This window comes from Solanum stenotomum, chromosome 3, assembly GCF_019186545.1.
Source record: "Solanum stenotomum isolate F172 chromosome 3, ASM1918654v1, whole genome shotgun sequence".
NCBI classification, from domain to species: domain Eukaryota; kingdom Viridiplantae; phylum Streptophyta; class Magnoliopsida; order Solanales; family Solanaceae; genus Solanum; species Solanum stenotomum.
The window spans coordinates 24,033,036-24,048,633 of record NC_064284.1 but is presented as its reverse complement, the minus strand read 5'-3'; the positions used below and the strand labels follow the sequence as shown (position 1 = coordinate 24,048,633).

General features: G+C 32.6%; 1 protein-coding gene across 1 annotated transcript; it reads left to right on the top strand.

Moving 5' to 3' along the window:
• Positions 1–9,955: 9,955 nt before the first annotated feature.
• LOC125858783 (uncharacterized) lies at positions 9,956–11,959 on the top strand. Its single transcript, XM_049538583.1, has 2 exons — positions 9,956–10,530; positions 10,708–11,959. The coding sequence occupies exons 1-2, from the start codon at positions 9,956–9,958 to the stop codon at positions 11,957–11,959; spliced, it is 1,827 nt and encodes a 608-aa protein (XP_049394540.1).
• Positions 11,960–15,598: the final 3,639 nt, after the last annotated feature.

The following is a 15,598-nucleotide window of genomic DNA, read 5'->3' as shown; positions in this document are numbered from 1 at the left end:
AACTATATTTATAGCATTTAATTTGAATTAATAGTTTGCTATTATATACAATTTTCCCTATTTAGAAGGCCCAAGGTAGTTGCAATTTGCAAACAGTGTTAGCCCAAGTGTGCTGGACCTATGATGTGATCCTAAACTATAATGACTCTTTACAACTCGTTCCGTCTCAAATTATGTAATACATTTTTCTTTTAAGATTATTTCAAAAAATATTACTTTTCTATAATGAAGACTTTTAATTTAAATTTTTTCTTTTTAGTCTTTATAAAGTGACTGATAGTCAAATAAATGTCTAAGATTTGTTTTAGATCACAAAATGTCGTTTGTTTTTTTTTCCTTAAACTTTGTAGTCAAACGGTATCACATAAATTGAAACATTTGAAGTATGTTGTTATAAGATTCAGAATAGCATAAATCTTTATGAGTTCATTACTATGTCCTAGTTTTGAACCTGTGATCTTGATGTTGGACTTTTGATATCAAAAACATCAAATAATGACTATTTTTAAAAAATACAAAGCGAAAAGCGATCAATCTTTATTTTTCTTGGGATAGAAGTGTTCCCTTTGGGGATAATTGTTTCGTAAATGATCATTCTTATACTTTATGATGTAACTTATTGATTTTTCAAACCACAATCTACATAGCCTTTTTGAGCAAATTAAAATCTTAGAAAACGTTACATTACGATCTAAGAGCTTGTAAGTTATGAAGACATTACACAAAAGTCTGATATGAGCAAGCATTAACTTTTTCTCAACATTTCCAAAAGAATCCATTCTTTCATATCTTTGTACCAACAAGGAGAGACATCCGCTCCTTCACAAGTATTCAGAAGTCTCTTTTCTCCAAACTTGAATTCAAGGCCTGCTCATTAACTTCATCTTCTCAGCTGGGTATGCATTTTTAGGTCAGCTTTTGTTTCATTATTTGCCCTAATCTACTCTTGAAAAAGATTAAATTTTACAATTTCATAACTGAGTTTGAGATTAAGGCGTAGAAATTATTGTTGTATTCTTATATATATTCAAATTTTGGCGCAAGTGGAAGAGGCGTTGTCCATGGTTTACATATCCAGATCCCCGATCATGTTTGTGGGATGTGCTAAGTTCTACAGTTTAGTTTTTTCTCCCAATTTTTTCTCTTGGTTCTGTCATATTTTTCAATTTTATGAGTTAAGTTCAAGTTTGCTATAGTAAGTGTTCTGCCTTAACTCTTTCTATGTTCTGCCACATTCATTTTCTTTTTTGGATCCAACGAAGACCTCAAAATTCATGTCGGTATTTTCCTTCATTGAATTACCTTTTTTTTTATCTTCTTCTCATTGTGTAGATGCCCTTTGAATCTTGAACTTTCTTCTAGGAAAAAGTGTTTGATTGGTAGTAGCTTGGACACTCTACAAGACAAATTCAAGTGCAGTGACAGATTTTCTTGCCTCTTTTCTAACAATCGTGCTTTCATTTCAAAATTTGTTTTAATGTTGAAAATTCGAGTATCCTGAATAACAATGGATAGTTTTTACTGATCGGCTCTAAATGTCTATATACCTAACTTACTGATTGTCTTCGAGTTTGATGTAAAGACTAAAGACTGACTGAACAGTACAGTGAAGGGTGTTTGCTTAAAGAAATGAATAATAGACCTATTTTCTAGAGGGAAGTGTCGATACATATACGGGTTAATTAAGATTGCGGCTCTATTGATTAACTTTGATTCTTGAATCTAAACTTAGTGCAACATTCTAATAAGATACTCCTTTGATGATGAATGAAGAATGACAATGATATTTCTATATAGCACCCTAACTTATCACCATTTTCTAACATACAGAGACTTTGTTTGTCTATTGAATTTGTTTTCTCCACTGTTTTTAAATCACAATCTCTTGTGTATTTCATGTTGTCAACTGAGAGAGAACCATGTACCTATTGTTGACTAATACTGATTCTCTGCTTATCTTCTACTACTACTAATCATGATAAAAAAAATGTAGTTTGGTGTACACATTAGGTGTCGGTAAGTTTTTTCCTTCAAACTATTCCAGCAAAGAAGGCAAGTGTTAGAGCAACAATAAAATTGTCACTGACGTATGGTTACTGGTTCAAGTCATGGGATCAACCATTTATTCTTGTGTCAAGGTAGGTTGCCTACATCCCGCCAACATTATATTTCATAGAGCTTGTGTGTACTTACCAAACTACCATGCCCCTCCGTCCACAACAATTAACACACACACCTAATAACAATAGGACATCACAGCAAAATTACTTTGTTATCGTAATCGAATAGACCCCATGAAATATAGCTGGACTGGTTATTTTTTTCTTTAACTTCTTTAATAACAATTAAGATTCTACATTAACACTTGACTAATAGTATATGGGCTTCCTCTGTTCTTTTTTCCATCATAAAGTTTTATTTTTTCATGTTGCTTCTAAATTAAAACTTGTATCATTTTAATTCTAATCTTTTATCCTTTTAGGTGAACCAAGAAAATCAAAAATGTTGGATGCATAAAAATATAAGCTATAATTAATCTTTCTATTTCGAAGACAAACGCCTTAAGCTCTCAATTTTAGGGGACCTAATATTTTTATCAAGAAGAAGATATATGATGTGCACGTTAAAGGGATAGTTTATTGTCTAGCTATTGAAAAGTAATACCACAACCAGATAGTCATTATGGAGTATTTTAAATTGTGTCCAAGGGAAAAAAACATAAGCACATGAGAGGTTCACAAGAAGAAGGAAATAGTCCAGGTTCATGTCATTTCTTGTTTTGCTATGACACAAATAATGATTACCCTGACATGTATACATGTAGCTATTTTTTCGCTCAAATAGTTGTTTTGTTCTATGGCTTAGCCATGAAATACTGTTATTTGGGTGCTTTAAAGATCATAGTTCGTCTTCACGAGCTCACTTGAATGTTTGAAGAATTTCATACTATTTGGAGTGGCGAGGAAACAAATTCCTTAGCTAGATTGTGTTATTACCAGGATAACGAATATCTTATTGGTTTGGTTATCGGTTTAAGGTGTTTACAAACTGATAAACCGAATCAGTAATTCAAAAACAGATCGAACCGATCGATAAGCACCTCTATTAAGTCCATGGAATTAACAACTTAACATAGTGGTAGGTTTAAAGAAGCCAAGTACCTGCTTTTGACACAAGATTTCTGTAGGAGGAATTCAACTGTCTTTTAAATGCTTGGCCAGATTTTCTTTTTGCTTTGGAATTAGCTAATTTTGAGTTTTTCTTTTACACTTTCTATTATAATCCTTTTCCTTTGTGCTATGTGTACTTGCATGGTTCAACTCAAAAGCTAAGTTGGACAAACATCTCAATCTTGAATATTCATCTTCTGCAATCATTTTGTGCCTCACTTCGGAGCGTACCTTAATTTTTTCTCCATCGTTGCACCAGACTGTTCTATTATTTATGGTGAGTTTAGTTTGAATTTTGTTTCCTATTTTGTGTTTGTATTGTATCGACTAATATTGCACATGTAGAGCTATTTCTTCTTATCTCTCGCTCCGATCTTTTGTAGTTCATGGTGAATTTAGTTCATTGTGGGATGAATTGAACTTCAATCTCTAAAAATAAGTGTTATCTATCTTCTTGTATTTCAATACTCTATTTTAGTTGTTGTTTTCCTTTTTGGTATGTGTATGTGTTCGTTAATAAAACTTTTCGTTTGTTCTTTCCTAAAAATATAAGAAGCTATTTTCATATGTCGCAAAATTAAATAACATAGTGCTTTTGGAAGGTTCAAATTCCAGTGGAGCTAGATCAAAACACTATAGGTATTTTTTTCCATATTTGCTTAAAGTTAGTGAGTAGAGTTACCAGATACTTATATTGGTTCATTGTCTAGGTTAGTGTAAGGTGGCTTGGACACTGCAATTGGACAATGCTATGAATATTCGATCATATCTTCTAACTCCCCAACCATTTAGATTTCTCCCAAGAATAATATTACGTCAGTTATTGCTTTATATACTTTGATAGACAATAATTCTCCTTCATGTTGAACTGCTTCAATGGATCTAAAATTCAAATGACAAGCAAAACAAGTTTTTCACAAACTACAGGACTAAAATCAATTGATTTTATAAGAAACGAGCCAGTGTCGGCATCCCTTTTTAAGTTTTTCCCTATTTCCTTGGCCTTCCCTCAAACTTTAGTCTTCATCATACTTTGGATCTTTAGTCATTAAAGTTATCATGATTAAATTGGCGAAATTAATGGTGGTTGACTTGACGAAAATGAAGGTGCAAGCTAGAGATAGTTCATATGATATATGACATGATTTTTATCAGAAGGTGGGTGATTAGATCTTCAGAAGATAATTACTAAGTATCTTATTTTTTACTGTAATGAAACCTGAACGTTTTGCCTAGGTATCATGAAAGTGGAGCATCTAAAAGTATTCTTGGTACTATAGTAGAGCTTTAGTATTATAGTATACAGACAAAGAGTACATATTGAACATTAATGATTTGCGTACACTTACTATTTTACCAGTAAGTTATTTGTCCATATTTTTTCATGCTTTTAAGTTGACATTCAATTTTTCCATGTCTTATATTTAACAATAACAAATTCACTCATTCTTGAAAAATAAATGTATAGTGTGTGTTTGTATTTTGTGAGATTTCATATCAATGAATTGTTGAGAATTTCCTATTCTAGATACATTGTGACAAGGAAGAATGAGGTGAGCTAAACGAAGAAATATTCTCCAATACTTCTGTCATACTTCTTTAAAAAAGAAGAAGATAGAGAAACTAATCACAAAATTGTAATTGTGTTACATTTGTAAACCTGCAATTATATCTATATAATACATAGATTACAGTTTTTATTTTTATTTTGAAAGTAGCTCATAAATAGATGACCCTTCATGGATATGAAAAAATTTCGTTACAACAATGTCATGTAAACAATATGAAGCTCTTATAGATGTAAAGAATGTGTCATTTTGTAATCAAGTGACATCATTAAATTTTGCACAACTTAAAGAATTTTGTTGTTAAATGCCTGTAAATAATAAGATCCTAGATTTTTGTACATTGTGAGAGTTAAATATTGCAAAGATGAAGTGTAAACATCATGAAGTTTATGAAGTATAGTTGTGGCAATATGCAGAAACATGACACTATCAAAAGAAGAATGGTACTTGCTTGTGCTAGGTAAAATTTGTTAGAGTGTGAACAACTTGTCTATGATACTGGGATTTACTTTTATAGCAAAAAAGTTTCATTCACTTAAGGATATTCTTGCTTTGGGACTATATTACTTTTAGTTGTTCCCTCATAAAAGGAGTTGGAATTATTTCCAAACATATGCCCCTATTCTTATGCAACTCCACCAGTGATGGTGATGCATCTTGCCTGTGAATTTTATGATTTAATGGTAAGCATGGCCTAATGCATGTTGTGTCGCTAAGACTTACTTTATCTAATCGTATTGTTCAGACTAAAGCATAATCATTGTAATTCTAGCATCATACATGATTATCTTATTAATAGCCTTATTTTCATTAAGTCCCAATTTCCAAGATAGTTTGGTTAAGACAAGTCAACCTTTAAAACTTAAGATTATTCTTGTATTGGGTATGTCCATACATGATATATGAATTCCTCTTACTCGATCTCTTATTCTCTATTATTTTTTTCTAATTTCTATTTTAAATTCTTCCCATGGTGTGTTGCTCTATATATGGTCCACCAGGCACTGGGAAGACCTTGCAAAGGTTGAAGTACATCATACTACCACGACCTTCATATGTGCTGGTGATGGTATAATGATAGTAAAATAGTTGAGCACTTATGGGGTTATCTTTACTCAGTAATTTACTTATTTTAATGTAAAATATGGCCAAAATTTTGATGACTTGCAGGTAAAGAAGCATTCTGGAAACAACTAGCAAATGAGATTGTATTGCAAAATAGGCATGTAATAGATATGGTACAAGGGGTATACAAGTCAAACTGTAAAGTCAAATCGAACCGACGAACCAAATCAAACCGGAAAAAAAAAACAATTTGTGGTTTGGTTTGGTTGGTTTGGCAGTTGAAAAAAAAACCGACCACTCTTGGTTTGGTTTGGTATTAAAAGAAAAAAAGTCAAACCGAACCCAAACTAAATCGACATAATATATATATATATATATATAATTTTATTTTATTTATAATCTACTTTGTTAATATATTTTTCGTTAGTTTATAGTTTTCAATGTTTATATATTTTATTTCAAATTTGGGCTTGTAAAATTTTGTAAATATTATATATATATAATTTTATTTTATTTATATATAAAAATATTATTTATAATCTACTTTGTTAATATATTTTTAGTTAGTTTATAGTTTTCAATGTTTATATATTTTATTTCAAATTTGGGCTTGTAAAATTTGTAAATATTTTATTTTGTATTAAGATCCGAAGTTACAATTATATTGTTATAGTTTTTCAAATTCAATGTTAACAATTTACTTTGTAAATATTTCATTTTGTATTCAGTTTGATTGTATCCTTTAATCTTATTAATTTAACATAATGAACGTTGATATTTCAAAAAAAAAATTGTACTCATGTGAATTTTATCGTGTTTACGAAAATTTATATTCATTTAACATTTCTTAAGTTTATCTTATTACATAGGTAAGTGAAAATATATTTGATTTCTTTTTCAAACACCGTATAGTTGTAAAAAACCGAAAGAACCGACTAAAATCGAAACCGAAAAAACCGACTTTGAATGGTTTGATTTGGTTTTTAGATTTAAACCGACATAATTGGTTTAGGTTTTTTTTAATGAAAAACCAAACCAAACCGACCTATGTAGACCCCTAGATACAACAAATGCAACTATTGGAGCCCTTTACTAGGATGATGTGAAGCAGGCCATGTTAAAGATAGACCAAACAAATATCCCAGGGCCTGATGGATATGGAAGTGGATTTTGTAAAAAGACATGGGGGATAGTTGGAGAAGACATCACCGATGCAGTCTTGGAATTCTTTCAGAATGGGAAACTACTGAAGCAAGTGAATGAAACCGATATAGCACTTATTCCTAAGGTGGGTGTACCAGAACAGGCCAGTCAATTTAGACCAATCACATGTTGTAGTATTCTTTATAAATGCATTTCAAAACTGATCTGTACCAGGCTGAAAACTGATGTGAGTCATCTAGTTGCAGACAATCAAGCTGCATTTGTGCAAGGACGACCTATGGTACATAATATTATGATTTGTCATGATATGCTAAGACATTATAACAGAAAGACCACTCATAGGTGTTTGATGAAAATAGGCCTCAGGAAGGCATATGACATGATGAGTTGGGAATTTTTGGAGGAAACTTTAAAAGGGTTTGGCTTTCTAACAAAATTTATCAATTGGATAATGATATGTGTATCAACACCAAAATTTACTGTCAAACTCAATGGGGAAGGCTATGGCTATTTTGAATGAAAGAGAGGATTGAGGCAAGGAGATCCTATGTTACCTTTCAAGGTTACTTAAAAGCATGACATGCCTGCCAAATTTCAAGTTCCATCATATGTGCAAAGGCCAAAGGTTGAACCAACTTATACTTGCAGATAATCTTATGTTCTTTTTTGTAAAGGAGAGTCTAAGTCTGTTACTAGACTTATGGAAGCTTTGGTTCATTTCAGTGCCACTACTAGGCTTGTGAAAAATATGGAGAAGTCAAACTTATTCCTAACAAGAAGTGTAGAAGCAGATTTTGAATGTCATTAACTTGTGGATAAGCTAAGAAGGATCAAAAACACCTATGCAAAACAACTTTCGCATGCATGGAGGCTTCAAGTGGTGTTGGTTGTGTTGTTTTCAATACACAGATTTTTGGGATCAGTATTCATACTTCATTAGAGTGTAGTAAAGAAAAGTGGACAAGAAATGTAGAGACTATTTGTGGGGAGGTAGTGGTGAAAAGAAGAAAGTACCATTGGTATCCCGGGGAAAAAATTATTTTTCCTAAGAGGCAGGAGGTCTAATTATTAAAGGGTGTGGGAAATGGAATGTGGCTTCTGTAGGCAAGCTAGTATGGCAGATAGCTGTGAGTAAAGAGTCTTTATGGGTGAAATGGGTGCATGGGGTGTACATCAAAGCAGACACTATTTGGAATCGTTGAGCACCAGTAGACAACAGTTGATATTGGAGGAAAATAACTTCACTAAAGAACTAAATGCAGCATTGGTACACACATGAACAACTTAATCTTACTGCTAGTGGAGAATACTCAATCACCAAGGGTCATCTTGCTTTGTTGGGCAACCAAGCTAAACTTGGGAATCGCTGAACTAATATGGAACTCTGTATCATTGCCTAGGTAAAGGTTCATCATATGGTTAGCAATACAAAAGAGATTTCTCATAAAGGAAAGGTTGCTGAACATGAATATACATGTTGATGACAATAAATGTTGCTTATGTAATGATACAGTGATGGAAGTTTTGACCAAAGTAAGCTATTTTTAAAACCAATTCACCTAACTAATATGTTTTTTAAGTTTTTTACAAAAGTAGTATAAACGTATTTCATAGTAACGTTTTAGGTTATTTTTATTTTAAAAATTCAACGGACAAAAGCTGACAAATCTGACGACGTTAAATGAATAAACGTTACTCATAGTCACGTTTNCAGAACAGTCATCTCCAATGGCGGGAAATTAAAAATAAAATGGGAAAGTGTTTTAAATAAAACGGGTCGCACGAATTTGAGTTGGGTCAGAATGTTTCGGTTAATTAACTAAATAATTGAAACGTTTTGGCCATTTAATTTAATTAATTAAATAATTAAAACAGACTTTGTCCAAAATTAATCTCTCGATCATTTTCAAATCCGAAGCCGAGCAACTACGGCACGAGGGGGTCCCTCTTTCCAACCCTTTTAACAACTAGTAGAAGTGTTTCTCTATTTAAACACTTCAATTTTTCTTTCCACCACCAATGAGGGAGAAAAGTCTTTTCTTAAAACATAAGAGAATCTTTTTCAATTCCTCTTTTCATCTTCTCTCCATTTCCCGAAGTTTTGACCAAAGTAAGCTATTTTTAAAACCAATTCACCTAACTAATATGTTTTTTAAGTTTTTTACAAAAGTAGTATAAACGTATTTCATAGTAACGTTTTAGGTTATTTTTATTTTAAAAATTCAACGGACAAAAGCTGACAAATCTGACGACGTTAAATGAATAAACGTTACTCATAGTCACGTTTTACACCTAAAACGTTATTCACAATAGATAACTTGTTTTTCACTTTCTTTAGAAAATATAAAAGAAACAAATCAATTCCTGCAAATTTAAAACGTTACTATGAGTAACGTTTTACACCTAAAACGTGACTGTTAGTAACGTTTTAGATGTAAAACGTCACTCACAATAACGTTTATTGAGAATCCAATCACATCCAATCCTGTAAATTCAAAATCAAATCCTGCAAATTTAAAACGTTACTATGAGTAACGTTTCTAAAGAATCCAATCACGCGCCTTTGACTCCTGCAAATTTAGAATCGAATCCTGCAAAGTTAGCTATAAAACGTTACTCATAGTAACGTTTTACCTTAAAAATGTGACTATTAGTTACAACACTCTGTTAAAGTCATATTCCCCCATTTTTCAAATTGACCACATGTAATTATAAAATAAATGTTGTTGTAAGGAATGTTTTGCATATTCCAACAATATTCATCAAAACTTTCACTTGTGTTGCCCATTGTTAAAATAAGAATTTCATCAAAACTTTCACTTCTGTTGCCCATTGTTAAAATAATATTCACAAAACTTCATCAGGTATGAATTAAATAAGTCAAATTTATCATATTATGTTAAGTTCTTACTATAGGTTTAAAATTATTTTTCTAATTTATTAATATTATTTTTTAAAAAATATCTTATTTTTATGTGTAGGATAAAGATGACGAGCTTTGAACATAATGTGATGGTTGCTTTGTATTGGGGTGGCGAAATAATTACGGATATGAACGGATTTAGGTATACTGAATGTGCTAGAATGATTATTAGCATGTCTACCTCAACTAACTATGTTGAATTGGTTAGATTGTTGCATGAGAAAATGGAAACAAATAGTGTAAATATTCATATGGATATTTCTGGAAAATATCCATGTTCAATTCAAGGTAACAATACAAGGTTCTTTGAGTTTAAAATTGAGAATGACCAATCTTTGTTACAATTCCTTTTCATACCTCAAAAATTTGCGGATAAGATTGATATAAATGTTTTGGAGATGTATGTAAAGTCCAAATCAACAGATCAAAATGTTGTATTTCAAGTTAGTGGTCATCATGGTTATCACATGAATTTATTGGCTCAAAATTATGGCTTTACCACGGCCAATCAACCTCATTTTGTAGAACAGATTGTTCAACCACCATTCCAACAATTGTCGATGCATGGTCATCGATCATTTGGTGAAGGGTCAAGTAGTCAAATGCATATTGATAATAGTCCCAGAGATTATGAGGCTAGGTAAAACAACAAATCTATATTTGGTGTAACAATTTAATAAGATAATTTTATTGTTAGTATACATAAATTATCTCTTATTGATAGAAGAAATAACCTTTTAGAGTATAAATTATCGCTTTTAAAACAAGCTTCTATATTTATAATTTTGCTAGAATTTAACTAATATTTTTTTTACAGAGATAATGAGACCAACGTTGATCTATATAATGATGTAAATGCTGAAATTAGTGATGAAAGTTCGGAGGAAGATGAACCTCCAAAAGATGGTGATGAAAGTGAACCTGATGAAGATATCGATGATATTAGAGATTTTTTTCAAAATGATGTAAATCTTCATAATCATAAACAAGGCGTGTCTGAAATACAAAATCATGACATACCCTATTTCAGGACATTAGAAAATGAGGAAGACATTTTCATGTCTACATGTGAATCTGAGATGGAATATTGTTCAGCTTGGTCTGAGGAAGCAAAAAAGGATTTGAAAAAAGGTATGTTTTTTAGTAGTAAAGAAAAATTGAAACGGGCGGTAACGATTTGGAGTTTGTACAAAAATAAGGAGTTCAAGGTGGTAACATCTACCAAGAGTCTATGGGTTGTGAGATGTAAGTTTTATAGTTTATTGGGTTGCTTGTGGTTTCTTCGAGGTCGAAAAGTTGGAGATAAACTTTGGAAGATAGGAAAATATGTTGAAAATCATAGATGTGAGACTGAAGGGCTTTCTAGTGGTCACGCCAATCTAAATACCAATTTGATTCCATCACTGTTTCTAAATCAAATTAGAAAAAATCCTAAGTACTTGGTGTTAGATGTCATTTCAAAGGTTCATGAAAAATTTGGTCATCAAGTGACATACAGAAAAGCGTGGCTTGAACGTCAACGCGCATTTGAATTGGTGTATGGTGACTTTGAGAAATCATTTAGTGACCTACCTAAATTTTTTGCAGCTTTTCAACACTTTAACCATGGAACAGTTGTGGAATGGAAACACGAAGAGTCTATGAGTTCATCAGAGGTAAAAACTTTTAAATTTGTATTTTGGGCTTTCAAGCCATGCATAGATGGATTCCAAACATGTCGCCCTGTTATTTCAGTAGATGGAACTCATATTTATGGAAAGTATGAGATCAAATTATTAATTGCTGTTGGAATTGATAGAAATGATAACATTCTTCCTTTAGCGTTTGCTATTGTAGACAAAGAGTCAAAAGAGGCATGGAAGTGGTTTTTTAGAAATTTGAGTGCACATGTGATAAAAAGTAGACAAGATGTATGTGTTATATCTAATAGGGCAAAAGGAATCTTGACTAGTTTGCAGGAGTTGCGGCGATTTCAAGAGCCTCGAGCCTTCCATCGATTTTGCATAAGGCATCTGAAGAGCAACTTTCAATCTAAATTTCCAAACAAAGACCTCAGCAGATTGATGTGAAGGGCTGCTTCAGCCCATCAAGTAAGGAAGTTTGAATCCTTGATGTGGCAAATTAGAGAAGAAAATGTCAAAGCACATGAATACCTCATGGAAATTCCCTTGGACAAATGGACCGTTAGCCATGATAGTGGAAAAAGATGGGGAGTGTTGACAACAAATCTTTCAGAGTCGTTCAATGGAGTGTTGAAAAAAGCACGAGGTTTGCCTGTCACTGCTATGGTTAGACTTTCATTGGAGCAAACTATTGAACGGTATACCCGTAGGTCTCAAATAGCGCACCAACTTGCAGAACAAAATGAATTATGGACTGGGAGGTTCAAAATAAAGTGGGAGAAGAATTATGAAAGTTCAAAAAGGCACTTTGTTTTTTATTGGAATATACCCACAGGGGTATACGAGGTTAGATCTATATAGGTTGATGGTACTGGTGGTAATCCTCATTGTGTTTCACTGAATGAAGGAAAATGTGATTGTGGAAAATGGGTTAATTTGCACTTCCCATGTTCACATGTCATGAAGGTAACTGATAGAATGGGGGGGCTAGCTAGAAATTTTGTTAGCGAGCATTTCACAATAAAGAATTATGTTGCAACATATTCTGGGTCATTCTCACCAATTGGTCATGAGGCATATTGGTCATCTCCAAGTTTTACAATGAGAAGTAATGAATTCTATCGTCGTCCTAATCGGCCAAAGACAACTAGAATACCTAATGAAATGGATCGTGGTTTTATAGTGTATGAGCGAGCTTGTGGATTATGTAGACAGACTGGACATGATAGGCGTCGACGTCCCAATCGTAATTAAATTTAAGTAAATAGTTGTGGGCTAATTGTGTTAATTTCCTTTCAGTTATCTACTGTAATGTAACTAGGGTTAATTTCCAAATTTCTAATAGAGGAAAAATTATTAGTGTTAATTTCCAGATTTTCCAGATTTTCAGATTTCCAGATTTTCCAGATTTCCAGATTTCCAGATTTTCCAGATTTCCAAATTTTCCAGATTTCCAAATTTTTCAGATTTTCCAGATATATATATGTACTAGAAATTATAATACACTACAAATTATACAAATTACAAAACAAATTTCTTTCATATATACATGACAATTAAAAATACCCACCAAGTTAATCATATGCATCCGTAAATACAAAATGTTCAAACCAAATGACCATTAGTTGACATTTACATGATTCAAAAATTATATGATAAGTTTCATAATGTTCAATAGCAAAATGAATTTTAGTAACTAGGTAAGGTTGCCTTCACTACTTTCTTCTTCCCATTCTTCATTTTTGACACCTACAAAAAGAAGATATACAATGTCAAGTTATGTTGATAACCACTCAAAAGCCACTGATTAGGAAATTTTGTATGGGGTAGATCCTTATATGGATCACAATGAAACTAGCACATTCAAGTAATCTATAATAGATCAATGAATTAAAACTAGAGACATTAATGATTCAATTTTATCAAATCAAACAGCACTAACAAGATCAAATCTTAAACAAAGACAAATCATAAATAAGAATAAGCTCAAACTTTATCAGTAATCATTTCAAATCTTGATCCATCTATTGAGTCCTAAGTCCTTAGTCCTGACTTTTCAGATTTTCAAGTTCAGACCAAAATAGGCATAAGAAACTGAGCACCAAACTGATGTGAAACTGAGTACCAATTAGAAACAATGGATCTGACCAACAAAAAGAAAATCACCAGATGACTAAAAAAATCCTTTCAACATCCACCATTTCTACCAATCACTTGCATGAGACTCTAAAACCAAATAAAAACAGAGATTTAGAAAAGGACTAGCAACCAAATAATAAGTCATACCAGATGCAGGACACAACCAAATGCAGACAGTAGCTCCAATTAACAATACCAATTACTTGTGGGTATATGAATCATCACTGACCATATTTCTCCATTTAAATTTATCTCATGCCACCATATAAAGTAAATGAAAAATAAAAGATACTAGTTAAAAGCTAAAAGACTACTATAAAATCAAGCTTTAAGAGAAACATCAACTAAAAATATGGTTGTTTTTGCAATCTCATAGAATAGTAAGCTTACTTGGAAGTCTTCGTCTTGTGATTTATTCTTTGCTTCTGCTTTTTGTTGGTACATTGTCTTTGTTACCTTTTGTTGTTTTCTTTATGCCGTGTTGGTTAAGTTGATGACTCCCTGGCAAGTAAAAGTAATTTTTAATTATTCAACCAAAAAAGAAGCAGTTATGTTAAGAAATAATGGTCCACCAAAGATTAAAAAAAATTGTACCAGTGCCACAAAACTTAGGAAAAATTGTACGTTTCTTCTTCACTGATGGTTCACCACCTTCACTTGCATTCTCGGGATCATTACCATCCACTTCATTGTTGGAATCATCCAACTCATTACCTTCTATCTCGATGTTGGAGTCCTATAAATTCGTCATGGCATCAGGGATCTCCATGGACATTGGCACAGGCGATGAGGTAAAATTTGGGGCATTCTCAAAATGTTGAGGCCGATAATTACCAAAGACATTCTCAAGTGACGAAAGACTTGGATCCCTTGAAATTTGTGGCGTTATGTATGGGATAATCTCAGAATTTGTTGGTTGATATGTCATATCAGATGCCACAGGAGTGAATTCCTGAGTGTGACTCCTTGAAGTGGAACCAATATCACCAGTTGCTTGATAATCTTCTAAGGCTGCTTTGTCCATTTCAACAGGAACTCGTCCTCTCTCAACAGCACGTGCCCTCCTACCAGCAACACCACATTTTCCTCGCCTACGAATAGGGTGATGCAAATGGTCAGCTTGTATGTCATCTCTTATATAATCGGCTTGTACATTAATCCTATCAGCCTCGTGCACATATGTCAAACATCTTTCTCCTTCATTCCGCACTATTGCACGAAACATGTAAAATTCCTCCATTGATGGTTGATCACCGAGTGATTTTGCTTTATCAACCATCGAATGAATATAACGCACCTGCATATTATACATAATTCATTAAATATAATGTAGTACTGCACACAACTAGTCTCTCTGTTAAGAATTGTTTCCTTTTAATTAGCTATTGTATAGTGCACTATAATGTAACTACTATAATGTATATCTAACCTAAGTAGCAGGATATATATGATAATTATTTTCAGCATATCAGTAACATTACAATGGGTTGGTGCATTACATTAAATTCTGGACAAAGACTTAAAATTTTAATTGCCAAACTACTTACACATATTTAGTTAGATTTTTAAGTCTTTCTGTTGCACAAAAATGCTTATTCTGGGAGTTGGCAGACAAATGTTAATGACATATAAAGCTTAATAGGCTATCGTTGGATCATAATAAGTCTCTTAATACACAAATATACAACTTATAATCAGTTCAAACAAGCAAAAGAACAAAAGCTAATACTTACCATTGTTTCGTATGCCGTTGAATTTGGCACATAACCTTGTTGTTGTTGAGGACGCAGAGTAGGATTACCAATAACAAGACGAGTAATGCGTCTAAACCAAATAAGGTAGGGGTCGTCATATCGAAGTGGTTCACGATTGATTGGTGCTTTACAAATATATTGAAGTCGTTGGTTCCAAAAAGGCAACCATTGTGCATGCTCCAACTCCCAATTT

Bases quoted from the DNA above. Each gene is read 5' to 3' on its own strand.
- LOC125858783 (XM_049538583.1), top strand. From the start codon at position 9,956: ATGACGAGCTTTGAACATAATGTGATGGTTGCTTTGTATTGGGGTGGC. The intron at 10,531-10,707 runs GTAAAACAACAA...TTTTTTTTACAG, and splicing joins CCCAGAGATTATGAGGCTAG to AGATAATGAGACCAACGTTG.